The sequence below is a fragment of the Macaca thibetana genome, chromosome 19 (genome assembly GCF_024542745.1).
Source record: "Macaca thibetana thibetana isolate TM-01 chromosome 19, ASM2454274v1, whole genome shotgun sequence".
Lineage (NCBI taxonomy): Eukaryota > Metazoa > Chordata > Mammalia > Primates > Cercopithecidae > Macaca > Macaca thibetana.
The window spans coordinates 16,022,099-16,038,894 of NC_065596.1; the positions used below are offsets into that span (position 1 = coordinate 16,022,099).

The 16,796-nt window shown below is 53.3% G+C and overlaps 1 protein-coding gene across 2 annotated transcripts in view; it reads left to right on the forward strand.

Annotated features, from left to right (window-relative positions):
* Window positions 1-16,796, forward strand: part of FBN3 (fibrillin 3) — a 90,253-nt gene that overhangs the window by 9,455 nt on the left and 64,002 nt on the right. For both annotated transcript variants that reach the window (XM_050769975.1, XM_050769976.1), the window contains exons 9-22: window positions 1,396-1,548; window positions 1,637-1,819; window positions 3,241-3,384; window positions 3,461-3,580; window positions 3,681-3,806; window positions 8,195-8,317; window positions 10,169-10,444; window positions 10,728-10,781; window positions 12,635-12,760; window positions 12,847-12,972; window positions 15,524-15,643; window positions 15,751-15,888; window positions 16,009-16,059; window positions 16,348-16,473. In XM_050769975.1, coding sequence (XP_050625932.1) covers window positions 1,396-1,548; window positions 1,637-1,819; window positions 3,241-3,384; window positions 3,461-3,580; window positions 3,681-3,806; window positions 8,195-8,317; window positions 10,169-10,444; window positions 10,728-10,781; window positions 12,635-12,760; window positions 12,847-12,972; window positions 15,524-15,643; window positions 15,751-15,888; window positions 16,009-16,059; window positions 16,348-16,473 — 1,866 coding nt within the window. The remainder of the gene's footprint in view (window positions 1-1,395; window positions 1,549-1,636; window positions 1,820-3,240; window positions 3,385-3,460; window positions 3,581-3,680; window positions 3,807-8,194; window positions 8,318-10,168; window positions 10,445-10,727; window positions 10,782-12,634; window positions 12,761-12,846; window positions 12,973-15,523; window positions 15,644-15,750; window positions 15,889-16,008; window positions 16,060-16,347; window positions 16,474-16,796) is intronic.

Sequence of the window (16,796 nt, forward strand, 5' to 3'; positions counted from 1 at the left end):
GGGGTCCCCAGGTGCACGGGGCGGGGACCAGAGAGGTGGAAACATTTGCGTGTTTTCCCAGCTTGGGGCAGGTCAGGGGCGGCTCTCAGTGGCCCTCCCAGCGCCTGGGAGGAGTTTTTTAACTGTGGGCTACCGGCCAAGCTCTGTGCATTTTTAAGCCTAAAAATATGCTCTTTAAGCCAGAGCCTGAGAAATCCGATCGCTGCATAAAGCCATTGACCTTGAGGGCGCAGTGGGAAGTGGAAGAGTGTTGGTGGTTCTCATACCTGGGGAGCCTGTCTGCCTCAGTCTCCCCAGGGGCTGTGGTCATCAATCCATCCCCTCAACTCCTTTGGGACCCCTTTCTGAAATTCACATTAGGCTGCTGCGTAATGCCTGAAGCCAGCAAGCAAAGACACACAGCGGCAGATCTCAGTGTCCCTGCCTGGTATCCCACTGGGGCAGTCCTTCCGCGCCAATGGGTCTTCCTTAGTGTGGTTGGATGCCTGCAGCGACGGGGAGCTCACTACCTCTGTGTGATAACTTGGAAATCTTGGTGATAAGAGATGGCACTGAACAGGCGTTGGCCATATGTCAAACTTTTCTTTTTTTATTTTTATTTATTTATTTATTTATTTATTTTTGAGACCGAATCTTGCTCTGTCACCCAGTCTGGAGTGCAGTGGCACGCTCTCGGCTCACTACAGCCTCTGCCTCCCGGGTTGAAGTGATTCTCCTGCCTCAGCCTCCCAACTACAGGTGCGTGCCACCACACCTGGCTAATTTTTGTATTTTTAGTAGACACGGGGTTTCGTCATGTCGGCCAGCCTGTTCTTGAACTCCTGACCTCGTGATCCACCCGCCTCAGTCTCCCAAAGTGCTGAGATTACAGGCGTGAGCCACTGTGCCCGGCCCTTTATATTTTTTGAAACAGAGTCTTGCTCTGTTGCCCAGGCCAGAGTGCAGTGGCAGGATCTCAGCTCACTGCAACCTCTGTCTCCTGGGTTCAATCAATTCATGATTCTCCTGCCTCAGCCTCCCAAGTACCTGGGATTACAAGTGCCTGCCACCATGCTTGGCTAATTTTTGTATTTTTAGTAGACACGAGGTTTCGTCATGTTGGTTAGGCTGGTCTTGCACTCCTGACCTCAAGTGATCCGCCCACCCCGGCCTCCCAAAGTTCTGGGATTCCAGGCATGAGCTACTGCATCTGGATTATGTCAGACTTTTCACCCAGGTAATACTTTCCCCAGGTGAGGTGGATGCTCCAAGTGTCCCCATTTTATGGAGGGGAAACTGAGGCACAGAGTAGCAAACAGACCCGTCCTACAGGCAGTGCAGCTACAGCTGGAATTTGGATCCAGGTCTGGTCACTGATGTCCCGTGCTCATGGGCTCACCCTCTGATCTTTTACAGACCACCGGGCCGGCACCTGCTTCTCAGTGCTTTTCGGGGGCCGCTGTGCCGGAGACCTCACCGGCCACCACACTCGCAGGCAGTGTTGCTGCGAGAAGGGCAGGTGCTGGGCGGCTGGCCCGACCCCTGAGCTGTGTCCTCCTCGGGGTTCCAGTGAGTAAGAACTGCAGCCTGCAGGGCTGCGGGGGAGGAGGGGACGGGGGAGGACCAAGGGCCTGGCCTCAACCCGGCTTCCTTGCAGATGAGTTCCAGCAACTGTGCGCCCAAGGGCTGCCGCTGCTACCCGGCCACCTTGGCCTCTTCCCTGGCCTCCTGGGTTTTGGATCCAATGGCATGGGCCCCCGTCTTGGGCCGGCACGATTCAACCCTCATGGCTTCGATGGGCGTGGGGTCCCCAGCCTGGGCCCTGGCAACTCTAATATTGGTGAGACTTGGGGCTTGGGAGGAACGTTCCAAGACTTTTTTTTTTTTTTTTTTTTTGAGACGGAGTCTCGCTCTGTCGCCCAGGCTGGAGTGCAGTGGCGTGATCTCAGCTCACTGCAAGCTCCGCCTCCCGAGTTCACGCCATTCTCCTGCCTCAGCCTCCCGAGTAGCTGGGACTACAGGTGCCCGCCAACTCGCCTGGCTAGTTTTTTGTATTTTTTAGTAGAGACGGGGTTTCACTGTGTTAGCCAGGATGGTCTCGATCTCCTGACCTCGTGATCTGCCCGTCTTGGCCTCCCAAAGTGCTGGGATTACAGGCTTGAGCCACCGCGCCTGGCCACGTTCCAAGACTTGAAGGATGGTCCTGGATCTGGGGAGAGAGCTCTGAACAGGGGAGGGTGTCCAGGCCTCAGAGAGAGGGTTAGGGCTCTGGAGGGGGAACTCCTGGCCTGGTTAGTAGGGATGACAGTGCTGGTAGTGAATGGGGATGGAGGTAACTGGAAAATCTGGTCTTCAGAGTTAGAGTTTGGGCTGGACACAGCGGCTCATGCCTGTAATCCCAGTACTTTGGGAGGCCAAGGTAGAAGGATTGCTTGAGGCCAGGAGTTTGAGACCAGCCTGGGCAACATAGCAAGACCCTGTCTCTACAGCAAATTTAAAATTAGCTAGGTGTGGTGATGCGCACCAGTAGTCCCTGCCACTTAGGAGGATGAGGCAGGAGGATCGCTGGAGCCCAGGAATTGGAGGCTACAGTGAGCTGTGATTGCACCACTGTACTCCAACCTGGGTGACAGAGTGAGACCCTTTCTCTAAAAAAAATAAATAAGTCAGGGTTTGGGCTTTGGGTGGGAAGTTTTGGTCTGGTGTGGGTGTCTGAGATGAAGGATTTAGGCCTGGGTTGGGGTCTTGCCCCATAGTGAGGATTTGGGCCCAGAGTGGGAGTCCGGGCATCTCTGGGCCCAGGTTAGAGGGATCTAGGCTCCAGATTGAAGGAATCTAAGGCCCCAGGTTGGAGGGTCTAGGCCCCAGGTTGGAGGGGTCTAGGCCCCAGGTTGGAGGGATCTAGGCTCCAGGTTGGAGGGATCTAGGCTCCAGATTGGAGAGATCTAGGCTCCAGGTTGGAGGGATCTAGGTCCCAGGTTGGAGGGATCTAGACCCCAGGTTGGAGGGATCTAGACCCCAGGTTGGAGGGATCTAGACCCCAGGTTGGAGGGATCTAGGCACCAGGTTGGAGGGATCTAGGTCCCAGGTTGGAGTTCTGAATCTAAGGCAGGACTGTCCGGGTGAGAGAGGGCAGAATCTGAGCTGGGGCAGGGTGCCAACCTTAGAGGGGGTATCTGGGCCCAGAGAGGTGAAGCCCAGGCTCCAGACTGGGGCAGGGGCCAGCCATTGCTCAGATGCCTTTGCTGGCCCCACCTGTAGGCACTGCTACCCTGAACCAGACCATTGACATCTGCCGACACTTCACCAACTTGTGTCTGAATGGTCGCTGCCTGCCCACGCCTTCCAGCTACCGCTGCGAGTGTAACGTGGGCTACACCCAGGATGTGCGTGGCGAGTGCATTGGTGAGCCACGGCCAGGTGGGGAGGGTGGGTTCTCACTGCCCTGCTGGTGCGGGGGCTCAGGGTCCTCTCCTCTCAGATGTAGATGAATGTACCAGTAGCCCCTGCCACCACGGTGACTGCGTCAACATCCCTGGCACCTACCACTGCCGGTGCTACCCGGGCTTCCAGGCCACGCCCACCAAGCAGGCATGCGTGGGTACGGCTGTCCATCCGAGAGTAGGGGTGATGGTGGGGGTTCTGGCCCAGGCTTGGAGGGTGGGGGGTGCCTCTTGACTGCCCACCTGCCTTCCCCACAGATGTGGACGAGTGCATTGTCAGTGGCGGCCTTTGTCACCTGGGCCGCTGTGTCAATACAGAGGGCAGCTTCCAGTGTGTCTGCAATGCAGGCTTCGAGCTGAGTCCCGACGGCAAGAACTGTGTGGGTGAGTTGGGGGTGGGCGGGTGGGCAGGGGCTTCTGGGCCCCACTAGCTGCCTTTTTTTTTTTTTTTTTTTTTTTTTTTTTTTTTGGAGACGGAGTCTCGCTCTGTCGCCCAGGCTGGAGTGCAGTGGCCGGATCTCAGCTCACTGCAAGCTCCGCCTCCCGGAAGCTCCGCCTCCCGGGTCTACGCCATTCTCCTGCCTCAGCCTCCCGAGTAGCTGGGACTACAGGCGCCCGCCATCGCGCCCGGCTAATTTTTTTGTATTTTTAGTAGAGACGGGGTTTCACCGTGTTAGCCAGGATGGTCTCGATCTCCTGACCTCGTGATCCGCCCGCCTCGGCCTCCCAAAGTGCTGGGATTACAGGCTTGAGCCACCGCGCCCGGCCTTCACTAGCTGCCTTTTACAGCCACCTCAAATCTTCACTCTGCCACCAAACCCACCCCCTCCCTACGACGTCTCTTCTGCTCCCCTCTGAACCCAGCAGCCCACCTTAGACCCTTCTTATCCCCCGACCACCCTGACTCTCCCCTTCGTTTCCTCCTTCCTGAATTTATTCCATGAATCACAAAAAAGGACCTTTTGGCCGGGCGCGGTGGCTCACGCCTGTAATCCCAGCACTTTGGGAGGCCGAGGCGGGCGGATCACAAGGTCAGGAGATCGAGACCATCCTGGCTAACACGGTGAAACCCCGTCTCTACTAAAAATACAAAAAAATTAGCCGGGCGCGATGGCGGGCGCCTGTAGTCCCAGCTACTCGGGAGGCTGAGGCAGGAGAATGGCGGGATCCCGGGAGGCGGAGCTTGCAGTGAGCGGAGATCGTGCCATTGCACTCCAGCCTGGGGGACAGAGCGAGACTCCGTCTCAAGAAAAAAAAAAAAAAAAAAAAAAGGACCTTTTGGGGCCAGCCTTGGTGGCTTATGCCTGTAATCCCAGCACTTTGCAAGGCTGAGGCAGGGGAATCTCTTGAGCTGAAAAGATTGAGGCTGCAGTGAGCTGTGCTCGTGCCCCTCCACTCCAGCCTGGCTGATAGAGCGAGACTCCATCTCCTAAAAAGAAAAAAAAAAAAAAAAAGAAGTCCGGGTGTAGTGGATCACACCTGTAATCCCAGCACTTTGGGAGGCCGAGGTGGGTGGATCACCTGAAGTCAGGTTCGAGACCAGCCTGACCAACATAGTGAAACTCTGTCTCTACTAAATACAAAAAATTAGCCGGGCATGGTGGCAGACACCTGTAACCCCAGCTGCTCGGGAGGCCGAGGCAGCAGAATCACCTGAATGTGGGAGGCAGGGGTTGCAGTGAGCTGAGATCGCACCACTGCACTCCAGCCTGGGCAACAAGAGTGAAACTCTGTCAAAAAAAAAAAAAAAGAAAGAAAGAAAAAGAAAAAGGGTCTTTTAGGCAAGACCACACTGGCAGCCGCCTGACCCTGGCCTGAAGCAGGGTCCCTCCCCATCCTAGGATGGCTTGGAAGAGCCTGGCCAGTGAGGAGGCCCGGGAGGTGGGGGTGGGGGTGGGGTGGGGGTTGAGATCAGGACCTTGGAGAGCGCCCCCCATCAGCTTTCTCTGGAATATGGTGGGTTATGGCTTGTGGGAGCCAATGGGGACTTGGCTGCCACAAGCCATAACCCAAGGGAACCCCTTGACTCTGTCACCTTATCTCAGGAGGTCTGCCTTTAAGTCTTCCCTCGGGTGGAAGGATCTTGTGCGTTCTGCATTCCTTCATTTAAAAAGACATTTTTGGCATTTATTGATATATAATTCATATACCATAAAATTAGCCATTTGAAGTGTACTAGTCAACAGTTTTTAGTATATGCACAGAGGTGGACAAGCATCACTACAAACCAACTGGAAAATACCTTTATTGCTTCAAAAACAAACCTGGTATTCATTAATAGTCACTCTGTAATTCTCTGTCTTCACCTGTAGCCCTGGGTGCTAGGTGAATCGGTTTTCTGACTCAATGAAGTTGCCCGTTCTGGACAAAAGGGAATCATGGTTTTCTGTGATTGGTTTCTTTTGCTGAATATGATATTTTCAAGATTCATCCATATTGCAGCGTGTATTGCTGCTTCTTTTTTTTTTTTTTTTTTTTTTTTTTGAGACGGAGTCTTGCTCTGTTGCCCAGGCTGGAGTGCAGTGGCATGATCTCGGCTCACTGCAAGCTCTGCCTCTCGGGTTCACGCCATTCTCCTGCGTCAGCCTCCTGAGTAGCTGGGACTACAGGCGCCTGCCACCACACCCGGCTAATTTTTTTGTATTTTTAGTAGAGATGGGGTTTCACCGTGTTAGCCAAGATGGTCTCGATCTCCTGACCTCATGACCCACCCACCTCGGCCTCCCAAAGTGCTGAGATTACAGGTGTGAGCCACCGCGCCCGGCCTTTTTTTTTTTTTTTTTTTTTTTTTTTTTTGAGATGGCATCTCGCTGTGTCACCAGGCTGGAGTGCAGTGGTGCAATCTCAGCTCACTGCAACCTCTGCCTCCCGGGTTCAAGTGATTGCAATTCCCCTGCCTCAGCCTCCTGAGTGACTGGGACTACAGGACCCCACCACTACACCCGGCTAATTTTTTGTATTTTAATAGAGACAGGATTTCACCACGTTGGCCAGGATGGTCTTGATCTCCTGACCTCGTGATCTGCTTGCCTCGGCCTCCCAAGGTGCTGGGATTACAGGCGTGAACCATCATGCCAGGCCTCATTTTTTTTTTTTTAATTAAATAAATTTTGAGCCAGGCACAGTGGCTCATGCTTCTAATCCCAACACTTTGGGAGGCTGAGGTGGGAGGATCACTCGAGGTCAGGTGTTTGAGACCAGCCTGGCCAACATGGTGAAACCCTGTCACTACTAATAATACAAAAATTAGCTGAGTGTGATGGCGTGATGGGTTCAAGAGATTCTCCTGCCTCAGCCTCCTGAGTAGGTGGGATTACAGCTGTGTGCCACTGTGCCCAGCTAACATTTATATTTTTAGTAGAGACAGGGTTTCACAATGTTGACCAGGCTGGTCTCCAATGCCTGACCTCCAGTGATCCGACCGCCTCAGCCTCCCAAAGTGCTGGGATTACAGGTGTGAGCCGCCGTGCCTGGCCATCTATTTATTTTTTTATGGTTGAGTCTCACTATGTTGCCTAGGCTGGACTTTAACTCACATCCTAATTTTTTTATGGTTGAGTCTCACTATGTTGCCTAGGCTGGACTTTAACTCACATCCTAACAGACAGACTAATATGCAAGCAAACACAGCCACAGACAACCACAGCTTTTTGCCTCCCACACCCCAGGGAGGGGTTCTGGGGGGCTCAAGCAATCCCCCTGCCTCAGCCACTTGAGTAGCTGGGACTACAGGCATGAGCCAGCATTCCTGGCTTCATTCTTTTTCATGGCTGAATAATGTTCCGTTACATGAATAGACCACAGTGTGTTGATCCGTTCATCAGTAGGACACTGGTTTGTTTTCACTTTTTGCTGTTAGGAATAATACTTCTGTGAATGCTCATGTGTAAATTTCTGTGGTGGCATTTCATGCTTTTTTTTTTTTTTTTTTAATGTATGTTCAGTTGTTTATTATTTAAAGCTGACATTTTGGAAAACAAGTCATTTCTGCGCCTGCCACCTTCTGTTAAATTAGACTATGTTCTTACTAACCTTATTTCCCTTTCCTTTTTGTAAAATTGAAGTAAGATTCACACAACCTAAATTTAATCATTTAAAAGTGAACAAGAGGTTGGGCGCGGTGGCTCAAGCCTGTAATCCCAGCCCTTTGGGAGGCTGAGGTGGGCGTATCATGAGGTGAGGAGTTCAAGACCAGCATGGCCAACATGGTGAAACCCCGTCTCTACTAAAAATACAAAAACAATTAGCCGGGCATGGTGGTGCATGCCTGTAATCCCAGCTACTGGGGAGGCTAAAGCAGAAGAATTGCTTGAACCCGTGAGGCAGAGGTTACAGTGAGCCGAGATCACACCACTGTGCTCCAGCCTGAGTGATAGAGCGAGACTGTCTCAAAAATAATAATAATGATAATAATAAGTCTTTTAAAAATATTTAAACATTTTAAAATGAACAATTCACTGAAATTTAATAAATTCCCAATGTTATGCAACCCCCACCACCTTTATTCAGCTTTGAGCAAATATTTATGCAGCACCTACTGTATGCAGCCTGAGCAAGACAGGGGTCGTGCCCCAGGGAACTCACATCCCAGGGGACAGACTAATATACAAGCACACACAGTCACAGACAACCACAGCTTGTTTGCCTCCCACATCCCAGGGAGGGATCCTGGGGGGCTCAGCTCTGGAGTTTGGAGGAGGGAGAGAGAGGGTCCCAGTGTGGGCCGGGCACCCGGCCCCCCGCCTGGACTCAGCCTCTCCTGCTGTCCCCAGACCACAACGAGTGTGCCACCAGCACCATGTGCGTCAACGGCGTGTGTCTCAACGAGGATGGCAGCTTCTCCTGCCTCTGCAAACCTGGCTTCCTGCTGGCGCCTGGCGGCCGCTACTGCATGGGTAAGCCTGGAGCAAGACTGGCCAGCGGAGGGGAGAAGGGAGATGGGGAAGTAGAGGGAGGGGGAGGAAGAGGAGAGGGACCGGACAGGGACAGGATGAGCATGAGAGAAGGAGAAGAGAAGGAGTAGGGAGAGAAAGAAGAGGAGGGAAAAGGGAAGAAGCGAAGAACAAGAAAAGGAAGAAAGGAAGAGGCACGTGCCGTGGCTCACGCCTGTAATTCCAGCACTTTGGGAGACCGAGGCAGATGGATCTCTTGAGGTCAGGAGTTTGAGACCAGCCTGCCCAACATGGTGAAAACCCGTCTCTACTAAAAATACAAGAAATTAGCCGGGCATGGTTGTGGGCACCTGTAATCCCAGCTACTTGGGAGGCTTAGGCAGGAGAATTGCTTGATCCTGGGAGGTAGAGGTTGCAGTGAGCTGAGACTGTGCCATTGCACTCCAACCTGGGTGACAAGAGTGAGACTCTGTCTCAAAAGACAAAAAAAAAAAAAAGAGAGAGAGAGATGGGTTATAGGTGGGGAGGGGCCAGGTTCATCTGTGATTCCAGCACTTTAAGAAGCTGAGATTAGAGGATCTCTTGAGGCCAGGAGTTCGAGACCAGCCTGGGCAACATAGTCAAACCCCATCTCTACCTAAAAAAAAAAAAAAAAAAAATTAGCTGGGCATGGTAGCATGCACCTTTAATCCCAGTACTTTGGAAGGCTGAGGCAGGAGGATCACTTGAGCTCAGGAGTTTGATTGAGACCAGCCTGGGCAACATGATAAGACTCCATCTCTATAGAAAAATTTTAAAAATTAGCCGAACATGGAGATGCACCCCTGTAGTCCCTGCTACTCAGGACGCTGAGGCAGCAAGATCGCTTGAGCCTAGGAGACGGAGGCTGCAGTGAGCTACGATCATGCCACTGCACTCCAGTCTGGGAGTCAGACCCTGCCTTTAAAAAATTTGTTTAGGCCAGGCATGGTGGCTCACACCTGTAATCCCAGTCCTTTGGGAGGCTGAGGTGGGCAGATCACAAGGTCAGGAGATCGAGACCATCCTGGATAACACGGTGAAACCCCATCTTTACTAAAAAAAAAAAATATATAAAAATTAGCCGGATGTGGTGGTGGGTGCCTGTAGTCCCAGCTACTTGGGAGGCTGAGGCAGGAGAATGACGTGAACCCGGGAGGCGGAGCTTGCAGTGAGCCGAGATCGCGCCCTGGCGACAGAGTGAGACTCCGTCTCAAAAAAAAAAAAAAAAGGAAAATGTGTTTAAAGGTACAGAGAAAGAAAGAAAGATGGGGAGAAATGGGGGAGGAGAAGAGGAAGGAGACAAGAGGAGGGGAGGACAGAGACACAGACAACTGGAAACTAGAAAGACAAGAAACTGGAAAAGAAGTAACGGAAGGGCTGGGAAGATGGAAAGGGTAGGAGATGGGGAGGGGAGAGAGAAAGGGAGCAAGAAGCAAAGAAGACCTGGGCATGGTCACTCATGCCTGTAATCCCAGCACTTTGGGAGGCTGAGGCGGGTGGATCACGAGGTCAGATTGAGACCATCCCGGCTAACACGGTGAAACCCAATCTCTACTAAATATACAAAAAATTAGCTGGACATGGTGGTGGGTGTCTGTGGTCCCAGCTACTCGGGAGGCTGAAGCAGGAGAATGGTGTGAACCTGGGAGGTGGAGCTTGCAGTGAGCTGAGATTGTGCCACTGCACTCCAACCTGGGCGACAGAGCGAGACTCCATCCAAAAACAAAGAAGCAGAGAAGAAGTGCTGGGAAAATGGAAATGGTGGGAGATGGGGAGGGGAGAGAGGAAGGGAGGAGGCTGGAACCCATCCCCGTGCCCCCACGGCTTCTGCAGACATTGACGAGTGCCAGACGCCTGGCATCTGTGTGAACGGCCGCTGCACCAACACCGAGGGCTCCTTCCGCTGCCATTGCCTGGGGGGTCTGGCAGTGGGCACGGATGGCCGCATGTGCATGGACACCCATGTGCGAAGCACCTGCTACGGGGCCATCGAGAAGGGCTCCTGTGCCCGCCCCTTCCCTGGCACCGTCACCAAGTCCGAGTGTTGCTGTGCCAACCCAGACCACGGCTTTGGGGAGCCCTGCCAGCTTTGTCCTGCCAAGAACTCTGGTGAGCATCTGGCTGCCGATCCCCATGGCCTCCTTGGTCTGAGTGCCTCCATTGGTCCTCGCTTGTGGTGGGGGGTTGTAGCTCCCATGGAGTGGAGGCTCTTCTGACAAAGAGGCTGAAGGGAGTTGCTTTCTCTCTGGGGTGTGGAGTTGCGTCTTAGTCCCAAACTCTTGCCCAAGACCAAGAGTCTTGCCTGTGGAAAAGACCTCGTCCTTCGCCTGTGGCTGAATCCAAGCCATGGCTAAGCTCCCTGACCCATCTCACTCTGTCCCTTCGTCCCCAGCCGAGTTCCAGGCACTGTGCAGCAGTGGGCTTGGCATTACCACGGATGGTCGAGGTAAGTGGAGCCCAGCCCCTCCAAACAGTAGCCAGCCTGCCCCTACCAGATGTGGGGAGAGCTGTGGTCAGGGGCCGTACGGTTTGCCTGGGGTTCCCATAACAAAGTGCCCCAGACTGGATGGCTTCGACAACATAAGCTGATTCTCACACTTCTGGAGGCCAGAGGTCAGAGATCAAGGTGCGGGCAGGGCTGGTTCCCTTGGAGGCTTTGAGGGAGAATCTGTCCCAGCTTCTGGTGGTGGCCAGCAATCTCTGACGTTTCTTGGCTCGTAGAGGCGCTGCCCCATTTCTGCCTCCACCTTCACATGGTGTTCTCCCTGTATGTGTGTCTGTGTCCAAGATTACCCCCACCCTTTTTCAGAGATGGGATCTCACTCTATTGCCCAGGCTCAAGTAATGTAGTGCAATCACGGCTCACTGCAACCTCGACCTCTTGGGCTCAAGCGATACCACCTGAGTAGCTGGGACTGCAGGCACTCACCGCCATGACCTGCTAATTTGTTTTTCCTTCCTTCCTTCCTTCCTTCCTTCCTTCCTTCCTTCCTTCCTTCCTTCCTTCCTTCCTTCCTTCCTTCCTTCTTTTCTTCCTCCCTCCCTCCCTCCTTTCCTCCTTCCTTCCTCTCTTTCTTTCTCTCTTTCTTTCTCTTTCTTTCTTTCTCTCTCTCTTTCTTTCTTTCTTTCTCTCTCTCTCTTTCTTTCTTTCTCTCGCTCTCTCTCTTTCTTTCTTTTCTTTTCTTTTCATTTTGCTCTGTTACCCAGGCTACAGTGCAGTGGTGTGATCTTGGCTCACTGCAACCTCTGCCTCCTGGGTTCAAGCGATTCTCCTACCTCAGCCTTCCAAATAGCTGCGATTACAGGCATGCGTCACCACGCCTGGCTAATTTTTTTGTTTTGTTTTGTTTTGTTTTTAGTAGAGACAAGGTTTTGCCATGTTGCCCAGGCTGGTCTCAAACTTCCGGCCTCAAGTGATCCACCCACCTCAGCCTCCCAAAGTGCTGTGATTACAAACATGAGCCGCCATGCCCAGCCAATTTTTAAAAAATTTACTTTTTGGCCAGGTGTGGTGGCTCACGTCTGTAAAGCCAGCACTTTGGGAGGCTGAGGCAAGTGGATCACTTGAAGTCAGGAGTTCTAGACCAGCCTGGCCAACATGGTAAAACCCCATCTCTACTAAAAATAGAAAAATTAGCCAGGCGCGGTGGCTGTAATCCCAGCTACTTGGGGGGCTGAGTCATGAGAATTACTTGAACCCGGGAGGCAGAGGTTGCAGTGAGACGAGATCGCACCACTGCACTCCAGCCTGTGCGACAGAATGAGACCCTGTCTCAAAAAAAAATTTACTTTTTATAGAGATGGGGTCTTGCTATGTTGCCCAGGCTGGTCTCAAACTCCTGGGCTCAAGCAATCCTCCCACCTCAGCCTCCCAAAGTGGTGGGATTACAGGTGACAGCCACCGTATCTGGCCTATAATTGCTTTTATTTTTATGACAGTGCCACCCTTATGGATGTCTGCTCCACTATCTCCAAACTGGAGATAATTTGGCCCCTGCCCTGCTGAGGTCATTTCACAATGTCTGGAGTAATACTGGGGCGGGGTGGGTGCTACTGACATCTCATGGGTGGAGGCCATGGAAGCTGCTCGACATCCTAAAATGCATGGGATGGCCCCTCGCAGCAAAAAATGATCTGGCCCCAAATGTTAGCAGTGCTCAGGCTGAGAAACTCTGGTTTAGAGAAAAATGAGGCCGGGTCTGGGCTAGAGCTGTTGCCTTGGGGAATCTGACTTCTAGAGACCCCTGGGGGCACCAGGACACACTCTCCTGCTGCTAACACACCCTCCTCCTGCCGCAGACATCAACGAGTGTGCTCTGGACCCTGAGGTTTGTGCCAATGGCGTGTGTGAGAACCTTCGGGGCAGCTACCGCTGCATCTGCAACCTGGGTTATGAGGCAGGTGCCTCAGGCAAGGAGTGCACAGGTAAGCATGCCACCTGGCGGGTGGATGCATGGGCAACCTCCTCCACTGCAGACCCCTCACCCCTCTCTCCCAACCCCACCCCACAGACGTGGATGAGTGTGCCCTCAACAGCCTCCTGTGTGACAACGGGTGGTGTCAGAATAGCCCAGGCAGCTACAGCTGCTCCTGCCCCCCCGGCTTCCACTTCTGGCAGGACACGGAGATCTGCAAAGGTACAGGGTCCCGGGCTCACGTGGGTTTGCGCACACACACACACATACATGCCCCGACATACTCTGTGTGTAGCGTGTGCACACAGAGGCATGCACACACTCAAAGATGCTTACATGTTACCTCTATTCACACACACATGCATGCTATATGTAGTGTGCACACACACATATATATGCACACGCTCAGATACTCACACATGTTGCATGAGGTGTATACACAAGACACATATACACACACTCAGAAACATCCTGCACACAGCCACACTCAGACATGCACGTTGCATGTGTCATGCATACATAAACCCAGACACACTGCACATGCTGTGTACATGCAGACACATACATTCAGACATGCTGTGTGCGTGTGTACACAGACATGCATACTCAAATACACTTGCATATGTACCTACATTCACACACACGCACTCAAAGACACGCATATACTCACATTTACATACACACTTATTCTTTTTTTTTTTTTTTTGAGACAGAGTCTTGCTCTATCACCCAGGCTGGAGTGCAGTGGCGCGATCTCGGCTCACTGCAACCTCCGCCTCCCAGTAAAAGCGATTCTCCCGCCTCAGCCTCCTGAGTAGCTGGGATTACAGGTGCATCCACCACACCCAGATAATTTTTGTATTTTTAGTAGAGACAGGGTTTCACCATGTTCACCAGGCTGGTCTCAAACTCCTGACCTCAAGTGATCCACCTGCCTCAGCCTCCCAAAGTGCTGGGATTATAGGCACGAGCCACCATGCCTGGCCCATACACTCATTCTCACACTTCCCACACTTGTGGTCCCAGTCACACACAATTGTACACACTCAGGGGCACACATTTAGACACACATCCCAGAAGTCCTACTCGAACTATGGAGTTTGGAGAGCTTCCAGGTGGATGCACACATCTGTGTGCTGGCAAGGTGGCATGCCCAGAGCAGGCACGGAAATTTCACGTCTCCTCCCAGATACCCCGCACCATGCATCTCTTCCATCTGGCGGTTCGTCATTTGTAATATCCTTAATATCCTTTATTTTTTTATTTTGTCTTTTTGAGACAGAGTCTCGCTCTGTCGCCCAGGCTGGAGTGCAATGGCGCGACCTCGGCTCACTGCAACCTCTACCTCCTGGGTTTAAGCAATTCTCCCGTGGTTCAAGAGATGATTGTGCCTCAGCCTCCCAAGTAGCTTGGGACTGCAGGCGTGCACCACCACACCCGGCTAATTTTTTTTGTTTGTTTGTTTTTTTGAGACGGAGTCTTGCTCTGTCGCCCAGACGAGTGCAGTGGCCGGATCTCAGCTCACTGTAAGCCCTGCCTCCCGGGTTTACACCATTCTCCTGCCTCAGCCTCCCAAGTAGCTGGGACTACAGGCACCCGCCACCTCGCCCAGCTAGTTTTTTGTATTTTTTAGTAGAGACGGGGTTTCACTGTGTTAGCCAGGATGGTCTCGATCTCCTGACCTCGTGATCCGCCCGTCTCGGCCTCCCAAAGTGCTGGGATTACAGGCTTGAGCCACCGCGCCTGGCTGTTAATTTGTATTTTTAATAGAGATGGGGTTTCATCGTGTTGGCCAGGCTGGTCTTGAACTCCTGACCTCAGTGATCCACCCGCCTCAGCCTCCCAAAATGCTAGGATGACAGGCATGAGCCACTGCACCCAGCCTGTAATATCCTTCATAATAAACTAGTAAACATAAGTTAAGTATTTCCCTGAGTCCCATGAGTCACTCTAGCGGATGATCAAGCCCGAGGAGAAGGCAGAAATTCTGGAGGCCCCGATTTTCAATTGGCATCTGCGTGGATGGCAGTCTTGTGGGACTGAGCCCTCAACCTGTGGAGTCAGACTTCAACTCCAGGCAGATAGCGTCAGAATTGAACTATAGGGCACCCTGCTGGTGTCAGAGAATTGGGCAGTTTGGCAAAAACAAACAAACAAAAAAATCCACGTCTGATCACTGATGTATTCTGTGTTGTGTTGTGTTGTGTTGTGTTGTGTTGTGTTGTGTGTGTTGAAGGTGAGAGTAAGAATACAGTTTTGGCTGGGTGCAGTGGCTCATGCCTAGAATCCCAGCACTTTGGGGGGCCGAGGCGGGTGGACCACCTGAGGTTGGGAGTTTGAGACCAGTCTGGTCAACATCATGAAACCCCGTCTACTAAAAATGCAAAAAAAAAATTAGCCGGGCAAGGTAGCACATGCCTGTAGTCCCAGTTACCTTGGAGGCTGAGGCATGAGAATCGCTTGAACCTGGGAGACAGAGGTTGCAGTGAGCTGGGATGGTGCCACGGCACTCCAGCCTGGGTGACAGAGCGAGACTCTGTCTCAAAAAAAAGAAAACAGTTTGGCATTTCCTGTCTCTTACAGCGTGTACACACACAGCTCAGCACACATGTGTGCTTGCACACGCATTTGATTCCAGTGCCTTCTGCACACTTGTGCATTTGGGTGCACCCTGTGCCACTGGGTGCAGCGGTCCCTTGGGGGAGGAGGGGTCCTGGCCAGGTAAGGCTCCTCCTCCTGCAGTTCACGGCCTGGTGGGGGGCTGTCCCTGCAGACGTCGATGAATGCCTGTCCAGCCCGTGTGTGAACGGCGTCTGTCAGAACCTGGCTGGCTCCTACACCTGCAAATGTGCCCCTGGCAGCCGGCTGGACCCCTCTGGCACCATCTGTCTAGGTGAGCGGCCCTGGAGCCCGATGGCGTTCCAGAGGCTGGGCATCTGTGGGTCAGGGTGCAGGTGTGGGCTCGGCAGGTGAGACAGGTGACCCGCCTTTTCTCCCCAGATAGCACCAAGGGCACCTGCTGGCTGAAGATCCAGGAGAACCGCTGTGAGGTGAACCTTCAGGGAGCCAGCCTGCGGTCCGAGTGCTGCGCCACCCTCGGGGCAGCCTGGGGGAGCCCCTGCGAACGCTGCGAGATCGGTAACATCCTCCTCAGGGCCTCCCAGGTGCCCATGGGAAAAGCCCTCAACAGGGCGGGTCCCCCCTGGGGCTGGCATGAGAGAATGACTCCACTCTTCATTCTCGTTCTTCCAATTGCAGACCCTGCCTGTGCCCGGGGCTTTGCCCGGATGACGGGTGTCACCTGCGATGGTAACTCCCTGCCCATGTCCAGCTCACCCCCTACTCCAGAGCCCGTACACAACCAGTTGCATCACCCCCATGGGTGCCACCTCCAGCCCCGCCCTGGAGTCTATTACGATGGGGACAGCCATTCTCCCTCCCTGGTCCCCAGGCCTTCTTGACAGTCCCCAATCCCTGTCCCCATCCCCTTCCTTCCTCCCCAAGGACAACTTGAGACCCCAGGGGAATGGCCAGCCAGCGCCCTTCCCCTCCCTGGACCCTCCGGCTTTCCCTCCTCCCTTACTTCCCGCCACCCAGATGTGAACGAGTGTGAGACCTTCCCAGGAGCCTGTCCCAACGGGCGTTGTGTCAACACCGCTGGGTCTTTCCGCTGCGAGTGTCCAGAGGGCCTGATGCTGGAAGCCTCGGGCCGGCTGTGCGTGGGTGAGTCCAGGCGAGGTCCGCACATGGGCCCACGCATCCTTCCTTCGTTCCCTCCACCCGCAGCGACTCTAGGACCAGGAGAGATTATTTTTTTTTGAGACGGAGTCTCGCTTATGTCACCCAGGCTGGAGTGCGGTGGCGCGATCTCGGCTCACTGCAACATCCGCCTCCTGGGTTCAAGCCATTCTCCTGCCTCAGCCTCCTAAGTAGCTAGGATTACAGGCATGCGCCACCACGCCTGGCTAATTTTTGTATTTTTAGTAGAGACAAGGTTTCACCATGTTGGCCAGGCTGGTCTCGAACTCCTGACCTCAGGCAATCTG